Source organism: Lepidochelys olivacea (assembly GCF_965140295.1).
Source record: "Lepidochelys olivacea isolate rLepOli2 genome assembly, chromosome: 8".
NCBI classification, from domain to species: Eukaryota; Metazoa; Chordata; order Testudines; family Cheloniidae; genus Lepidochelys; species Lepidochelys olivacea.
The window spans coordinates 22833984-22843149 of NC_140418.1; the positions used below are offsets into that span (position 1 = coordinate 22833984).

General features: G+C 42.3%; 1 protein-coding gene across 2 annotated transcripts; it reads right to left on the bottom strand.

Annotated features, from left to right (window-relative positions):
* Positions 1 to 497: 497 nt before the first annotated feature.
* LOC311524813 (serine protease inhibitor Kazal-type 6-like) lies at positions 498 to 8149 on the bottom strand. 2 transcript variants are annotated; one of them, XM_084636338.1, is made up of 8 exons: positions 8059 to 8149; positions 6822 to 6847; positions 5625 to 5737; positions 5350 to 5401; positions 4407 to 4534; positions 2771 to 2819; positions 1168 to 1219; positions 498 to 660 (listed from the first exon to the last, which is right to left on the bottom strand). In XM_084636338.1, the coding sequence occupies exons 1-7, from the start codon at positions 8114 to 8116 to the stop codon at positions 1205 to 1207; spliced, it is 441 nt and encodes a 146-aa protein (XP_084492464.1). In that variant the 5' UTR covers positions 8117 to 8149; the 3' UTR covers positions 498 to 660; positions 1168 to 1204. The 2 variants fall into 2 exon arrangements, with proteins under 2 accessions (XP_084492464.1, XP_084492465.1); XM_084636339.1 differs by lacking the exons at positions 5350 to 5401; positions 5625 to 5737.
* Positions 8150 to 9166: the final 1017 nt, after the last annotated feature.

Sequence of the window (9166 nt, forward strand, 5' to 3'; positions counted from 1 at the left end):
TATACACTTTAGCATATGCAATGTACACTTCACCTTTAAGGATGGTTGGCAAGTTAATTTGGATGACTAGTGTTGCATGTATCTTCGAGGCACAACTTTGCGTTACCAGAAATCTGTCCATACCTTCAAAGTATTTACCCAGCATGAAGGGACTGATGAAAATCCTGATAGCTGCCCAGGTAGCTATCTAAGGGGATGGTGAGGAGGGAAAGGTGAATGTATGGGTGCAGCCTGGATTATTATTTGATCAGCAGCTCCTTGGACTGATTCTAGGGGAAGACTGATATTAACTCAGGTCCTCCACTGTGTGTGTTTCCTGTGGACTCCCCCCTAGAATCCAATCCCAGAACACATTTATTATCAAATTGATTCTTTTAATTTTGGATTATTCATTTCATAGAGAATGAAGAGAAAAGTTTGTTTATTCAATGATTCCCTCAAGGAATCCCACAATGTTTTGTGGTGATAAAAGAACAAAGGCAAAAATTTCTGCTAAATTTGCTTTATTGAACCGCCAATTCAAGACAGTAATGCCATCAGGAATGCTGGATGAACAGGACAAATGGCAACTATATCTTTACATAAAGGAATCAGAAGAATTTATCATTTATACTGAAGCATAATATTTTCTATTTTATGCCAATTCTTCCATTAGTTGATCTAGAGAGAGACAATATTTAGAGTTGTTAGGATGAGTGACGTATAAAAGCTTAACTAGAACAGAGGGAAAATGGAGATAATGATCTCAATGCAACAGTCTTGTATGAGCAAATTCTCAAAAATGCCTTCTAATCTAAACATTATCTATTTGATTTAGATTTCACAAGATAAAATTCCACAGAGTCCTTCATTCTTCCATGGTAGATCAATTCAGTTCCTCCCACAATTTACTGTGCATAGGTCTCTCAGAATCAGCAGATGGTCCTGTTTCCTCTGCATGAACATTTAAGTTTTTATGACAATTTTTGTCAGAGTAAGATTTTACATATCTCCTCAGTCAATATTTTCCACCCTCACTACTTGGTTAGTTTGCTGTGTGCAAATTAATTGCTGCTCTCCACCCAAGTGATGACTACATAATTGGTGTTATGTGTACATACTATAGTTTGTAAAGTCTTTGGGAGGAAAAGCACTATATTAGTGTAAATATAATATGTGTAGATTTACCTTTCGGTTACATACGCCTTCATGTTTTATGCCAATGTTAACTCCAGTTATCCTTGAAAAGAGAAAAATTAAGCATAATGTGTATTTCTTCAAAATAAAACATCTCATTGTCACATGTAAAAAAATAAAGGAAATGGACTGTATAGTACAAGACATTTGACGAGACAGACATTCATATTAATCCTCTCTGATATCTTGATCAGTTATCTGGCATGTTTTGCCAATTTTTTGCCTCACCAAGGGGCCCATGCCACCAAGTATTAATACTTGTCCCCAGTCTCTCTCAATTCACAGAGTTTTGGAATCCATGATCTTTGCCTAGCGAGTGCTACTTAGTTGATGGTGAGTCCCTTCATCATAACAAAAGGCCAAGTACAGTTCCAAGCACAGTTCCCATAATCAGGGTAATAACAATTTATTCTTCCTGCCCCAATAACAGAGACACTGGGGATCCCACAGCAGCCAAAGTAACCATTTGGGCAGCTATGGCCTCACTCTAGGCGGGGTGGGTGTGCCTATGCAAATGAGATTGGCCCCTGAAGTTCTTTTCCACAACTTGCCACACCTCACCACCAGATGTCAGGGTGGAGCTCATCCTGACTCTGCTTACATAGTTATATGACATTATAACCCCATTTGTTGTTGGGAGTAATAAGTCATCTGTTGTAAGACTCATCTATTGAGCTAACATAGCACCTTTCTTTAAGCAATGAGGCTTCTCTAGGAAGCAGGTAATTTGATCTCCATTTTACATATTGGGAAGAAAGTCAGAGTGGGCCAGATTCTCCATTCCTACTTTTCTGCACCCACAGCTATTACTTTAGTATGATACTGTGCTGAGAAGACTTTGAGATGGGAGTAAAGAGGCTCTTTAAACCCCCTTATGCTGCCACTGTGGCATAAGCGGACCATGTCATGAAGTATAATCAGGGCTACAGATATTATAAGACCTTCTGATAATGGAGACGGTTGTGGAGAAAACGTTTAGACAGGCGTACTCTGTGGGGATCTTTAATTTCTATTATGCTGCCACTGCGTCATGAACTGACCACTTCAAGAAGCAGAATCAGGGGCCAGAGAGATTACAAGACCTTCCCAAGGTCATGCAGAAAGTCTGTGACATAAACAGGAATAGAACCCGAGTTTCATATCTCCCCAGCTTTCCTTTTACCACAAAGGCCATACTTTCAACCCATCTCTTTGCTGTATAATAAATAATTAAAATGCCCCAATCACCATGGTTTCCAAGCCCCACCATATTCACTGTCATAAGAAACACCATCTGCTTCACTGAAAAAACATAATCAGTTAGATCAGCCCTTCTTTCTTCCAAGGGTGATAAATCAGTTGCCTATAATTAATCTGGGTGCGGAGAGGTGGTGGGGGCAGGGAGGAAGGCAAGGAGGTGGGATTTGTGTTGGGGGTCATGAGATCTGGAAAATCAAGGTCCTGTCTTCTCTAAGTGACCATTACAGATCCCAAAGCCTTTTGTGTAAGAGTAGCATTTTTCCATCTATCAAGTGTTATCAACATTTTTGTGACCAGGATTTATACTGTGTGACATGTCAATTTTAATGATAATTAATAAAAAATGTGCCATTACCTTCTCCTTACATTTTCCTTTATGTGCCAGACCTATGGTAGCCCCATTTCTACAGGATGAAAAGTTGAAAGAGAGAAGACAATTATTGTCAGTGAATAATAAAATTGTCTACCTGGTGAGTAAAACTCTCCAGAATTCACTATTAAATTACAGAAATAGTTAAGAACATATGGAATATTTCAGAGGGATGATTTGTAATGATCAAATTCTCTCTGATATAATCTCAGAAGTTACTGGGAATGTGAGGCTTATCATCCTGATGGAAGTCAGCATGGATCTGATGTTAACCAATCATGGAGTCCCATTGTGATCTGGGATTTGTAGTTAGGTGCATGCATAAAGATAAACCTATTAACTAGAGTGGTGGTTATCAACCAGGGGTCTGGGGCCCCCTGGAGGGCCAAGAACAGGTTTCAGGGGGTTCGCCAAGCATGACCGGCACTAGACTCACTAGGACCCCGGGCAGAAAGCCAAAGCCCCACCACACAGGACTGCAGCCCAGGGTCCTGAGCCCTGCCACCTAGGGCTGAAGCTGAACCCTGAGCAACTTAGCTTTACAGGGCCCCCTGTGGTGTGGGGCTCCAAGCAATTGCCCTGCTTGCTACCCCCTAATGCTAGCCCTGGCTTTTGTATGCAGAAAACCAGTTGTGGCACAGCTGATCCATGGAGTTTTTATAGCATGTTGGGCCTCCGAAAGTAAAAGGTTGAGAACCCCTGAGCTAGAGGATAGCGCAGGGGTGGGCAAACTACAGCCCGTCAGGGATTTGGATCTGTCCCATGGGATTGCCACCCCTGTGGCACCGCAGGGCTAAGGAAGTCTCTCTGCCTGCCCTGGCCCTGCACCGATCCCGGAAGCGACCAGCACGACATCCCTGCAGCCTCTGGGGCAGGAGGGGGCAGAGGGCTCCATGCGCTGCTCTCGCCTGCAGGCACCACCTTCCACAGCTCCCATTGGCCAGGAACGGGGAATCGCAGCCAAAGGGAGCTGCGGGGGAGGTACCCACAGGCAAGGGCAGCACGCGTAGCCCTCTGCTCCCCCCATCCTCCAGGGGTGGCAGGGACGTGGTGCTGGCCACTTCCGGGAGCAGCGTGGGGCCAGGGCAGGCAGGCAGCCTGCCTTAGCCCCGCTGCTGCCACCCTGGAGCCGCTCAAAGCAAGCAGTGCCGGGCCAGAGCCTGCACCCCAAACCCCTCCTGCACCCCACAACCCAACTCCCTGCCCTGAGTCCCCTAACCCCCTGCCTTAAGCCCCTTTTTGCACTCCTCCTGCACCCCAACCCCCTGCCCTGAGCCCTTTCTGCACACTGCACCCCCTCCCACACCGCGCACTCCCTCCCTCCCGCACCCCAACCCCAGCCCTATATTCATGGCCCTGCATGCAATTTCCCCACCCAGATGTGGCCCTCAGGCCAAAAAGTTTGCCCATCCCTGGGATAGTGGATCATATTAGCTATGGTGTCCGGGGGACATAGGGGTTAACCAGAAGAGGTCAAAAGAATATGGATGTGAGTCAGGGACTCAGCTACCTCAGGACATTGATATATCCCTGTATAAAGAAAATGCTTATACAAGAGAACTATTCTTAGCATCTCTTACCATTGATTCAGTTATTCCAAAGGTAATATTCAAGGACTTACAAGATTTCTGCACACAGCAGACATTCATTGCTATAAGTGACACCATCAGTTCCACAGACTGGTGCATAGATTCGTGGGCAGGATATCTTGCGTGGGTCTTTTGTTCGTGGGTATCTACTGCAATCAATCTGATAAATGAAGAAGTAGTTATCTGAGTGAAGATTTGGAAGCATTTCAGGGCAGAAACAGCATCTCCTTATGTGGTGCCATAAGACAGTGAAGCCCTGAACCTGGTTGGAGTCAATTGCTATTAATGACTTCACAGTGTACAGATATTTCCAGCTGGAATATAGGAATACTTATTCTAGTGGTGGATTAAAAAGTTCACTTACTGTTTACTTCATTCTCATTAGTACAAGAATATGAAGAGAGACTACATGGATACTACTAATAGAGTTTTACAATTTCATTCTTATAAACGTCTTGGTTTACTCCCCTTTACTGTGTTGGCAGCCTTGGGATTTGGAATATATTTTGCTTTCAGGTGGAGGGGATGGCTTTGTGTTTTAAACTGAAACCCTGAAATACATCTTTTTGCCTGGAATCAGAGGCTGAAATATTATCAGTTAGATCAGCCCTTCTTTCTCCCAAAGGTGATAAACCAGTTGCCTATAGTCAATGTGTGTGTAGAGGAAAGGTGGAGGCAGGGAGAGCAATGGGGTTTATGTTGGGGGTGATGAGATCTGGCATACCAAGTTTCTGTCTCCTGTAAGTCACCATTACAAAGCCCATGGTCCTTTTTGTAAGAGTAGGATTTTCCATGCGTCTTTGCTAGTACTTCTCCCCTCCCTACCTCTGGGGTACTGTGCTCTGTAATTTGGAACTACTCTCTGCCCAAGTGAGAGTTGCATTTCCATGATGCTCTATGAATATCGTGTAGTTAGTAAAGCATTTGGAAGGAAAAACACTATGCTAATGAAAAATAGAATACACTTGGATTTACCTTTTTCATACATACTCCCTTATGCAGTAGGTTAAATTTGCCTCCAGTTTCCCTTGAAACACAAAAAGAGATCAAAATGAATGTCCCTGCACAGCAATACATCTCATAAGATCACTGTGGAATTACACAGAAGTACATGGGATGTATAACATGTGATTGGGACAGATATATTCATATTAATATTCTTTGACCACTCTAAGTTTTCAGCATTCCTGTATCATTTGCCGCAGTAGATCTAATTCTTGCTAATAGAAAATATTGATTTATTTACTCACCATTTTCTGGTGCACAAAAACATATGTTGTTGTATGTCACACCATTGGTGCCACAGACAGGATGGTACTCTGTCGTACAGAGGAAGGTTTGGCCCTTTGCTTCTGGATAAGCACTGCAATCATTCTGCAACTGTAAATATATAATTTTCTAGACACACAGATGAATACATGATGATAACTATTAGTGTTCATTCTTTTGAGGTGTATTAGAGTAGTTATTCTCAACCAGGAGTCTGGTGCCCCCTCGGGAGCCACGAGCAGGTTTCAGGGGGTCCACCAAGCAGAACCAGCACTAGACTCACTTAGGCCAGGGCAGATGGATGGGGCTGAAGCCCAGGGCCCTGAGCCCCGCCAGCCAGGACTGAAGCCTGAGCAATGTAGCTTCACAGGGACCCCTGTGTCATGGGGCCCCAGGCAATTGCCATACTTGCTACCCCCTAATGCCAGCCCTGGCTTTAGAAGGTAGAAGAACAGTTGTGACACAGGTGAGAGTAGGATTTTTCCATGTGTCTTTGCTAGTACTTCTCCCCTCCCTACCACTGGGGTACTGTGCTCTGTAGTTTGGAACTACTTTCTGCCCAAGTGCTAGTTGCATTTCCATGATGCTCTATGAATATCGTGTAGTTAGTAAAGCATTTGGAAGGAAAAACACTATGTACAGCAGCGGGTTTTGCCCTTTGGTGGTTTTGGATAAGCACAACAATCATTCTGTAACTGTAAATATATTATTTTCTAGACATATAGATGAATGAAAGATAACCGTTACTGTTCATTCTTTTAGGGGTATATTAGTTCCATAATAGCCAGCCGTACTATCTACTATCAATGTGGTAAACTCAGCGACTGACCATATGAAACACATGGGGATGTCCTCTTTCCTATAGAAAGTGAACTTTTTAATCCACCCCCAAAATAAGTATTCCTATATCCCAGCTGGAAATATCAGTACCACAGTACCAATATATAATAACTAATAGCAATAATGATAATAACTGGGGTCATTTTGCTTTTTGATTAACCCAGCCCTGCCCACTACTCTGTTCGAAGTAGGTTCCTAGACTGCACTCATCACTAATATCTGAACACCTTCTTAACTAGTTTTAGTGTTACTTCCGACACGGAAAAGTTGGCCACAATGCAAATTCCCTAATGATTAGGGGAGAGTGAAAATTACTAAACAGGAAGAGTTGGACTAACCTGATTCAGAGGTTCACTGGCAATACCTAGAGGAAAAATATGGATACTCAATGTACAATGAGACAAATCCCTGCAACGGAAATCAGGTTATAAGCATTAATTCAAGAAATATGTCCATTGAACTCTTTTTCTGCAACAAATGGGCCATATGTGGGGTTTTGCACCATTTGAAAATATAATAAGGGGCTTATCATTTGCTTATTATTACTATACATTTTTCAGGTTTTCTACTCCACTGAAGATGCAGGGTAACTAATAGCACCTTACAACTTTTGAAAATATTTTTTTCTTCTAAGCCTGATCATTCAAAAACCTTTTCAGTCATTGGCACTGTTTAGGAGTTCTCAGCGCATGGATCCAGTGCTTCACATGACGCGTTGTGCAGAGGAGTGGGAATAAGGCAGGAAAGTTACAAGCCAGGAAGTTAACTTTATGCTTAGAAATCCATTGAAGTCAATGGATGTTAAGCAGGTCCTTAATATTTAGTCTTCTCAGTAACATCTTTCAAAATGATTTCAATTCTTTTTGGAATGAGTCCTTTCACAAATTTGATGTCCCAGTTATACACATGGCATCTGAATCCAAGTTCTTTGAATATTAACCTGATCCTTAATAAGTAATGTATGATGTAGCATGTTAACATTTTATGGTAACTTTGCCATAATAAGAAGTGTTTTAAAAAACGGAAAATTCAAAAACTTGAAGAATGTCTACCTTCTGAATAGCTGGTTGAAAAATGAAGGTGCCGGGGGAGGGGAGGAATTTCACCAAAAATCACTGAAATTTCCCCCAAGTTTTTTGGAATTTTGAATTTCATTGATATTTTGAAACTGAATGTTTTACCACCATCTCTAGTTGCAACCAATTGTCATATGGTACATTTCACAGCACCATGGGAAAGGGGAGATTTTGTCAAAGGACATTAACATTAACCTGTACTCTTATGGTTCCCTGGATTGTCTACTATCCAAGCAAAACAGGCCGGATCTCAGGATTCTTCTCAAAAACAAGCATATCACTGACCTTATGCTTTAATAGTCAAGGCTTCCAGAGGACTAGGAAGCAGCAAACATATGGCTCTATAGTAGGGTGACCAGATGCCCCGATTTTATAGGAACAGTCCCAATTTTGGGGTCTTTTTCTTATATAGGCTCCTATTACCCCCACCCCGTCCCGATTTTTCACATTTGCTGTCTGGTCACCCTACTCTAAAGAGGCTACAGCAAAGAGTACTCACCTGAGAAGCAACATAAAAGTACCAGAGGGAGGACCATGAAGACACCAGCTGTCTTCATGGTGGAGATGCTCAATCTAGGTTAACTGCTCTGCTCTGTAGATGCAGTCCACCCCAGAGGGAGCGCTCATATATTTATACTCAAGGCCAGAACCTCCATCCTGATTAGAAAATCACATGCAAAAGCCACCAATGATACTGTATACCAGAACAAGGGTTTTTTTTGTTTTTTTTTGAGGAAGTCCCTGTGTGCTTGGAATGATACAGTCTTTCTCAACCTTCCCTTTGGCATCTTGTTCTTTTGTGCCAAACAATTCTGCATTTTCATAAGCATTGTGGGTTGATGCATGACAAGAAAAAAAAAGAGAAAAAAAAAAACTACAGACCACAGTGAGTCTTTTGATAATGTACAGGTTTTTGTGGAAATTTTCATTATGGGCTCCATAAACTACCCGGTAAACTGTCTTTGCATTGTTAAGAAACCCTTTAGGTTTCTTCACACCTTAGGTTCTCTTTAGGTTCCTTCACACCCTACAAGAGCACTGTACAAATGCAGCATGTATTGGCTGATTGCTGTGTATTTCCAATTATACTCCAAATTTCTTAAAATGGACTGTTCCACTCCAACCACCAGTTTCCAAGATGACAGTTACCTTTCTTTCATAGCTCAGAATTCATCCCCCTTTGAAACATTCAGTTGCTCCAGGTTCTATTCAACACGTTGCTGTTGATTTATAGTCCTACAGGGCCTGATCCTTGTCTACCTGGCACTATTTCAAGATATTCAGCATTGTCATACCCATGGATGCTGCAGCTGTAGACAAATAGAACAGATGAGGAAAATGATGGATCCTGTCTAAGCAGTTCTCAGGTTCTTGCCTCCCTAAGTATCACTGCCCAGATTCACTTACCTCAGAGGTTATATTATTTTCCTGATTAAATCTCTCTCTATATGTTCAGTGTTCAAGTATAAGAAGAGCGAGAGCCAAAACTGTTCAACATTCAGGCTTTATTCCTTCCTCCACGCACACAGTCTTCTCTCATCAAGCACTTCATGAAAGTAGAGTTCTCTAGGTTCTCTAGACATTACCCTATATATAAATTAGGGCTG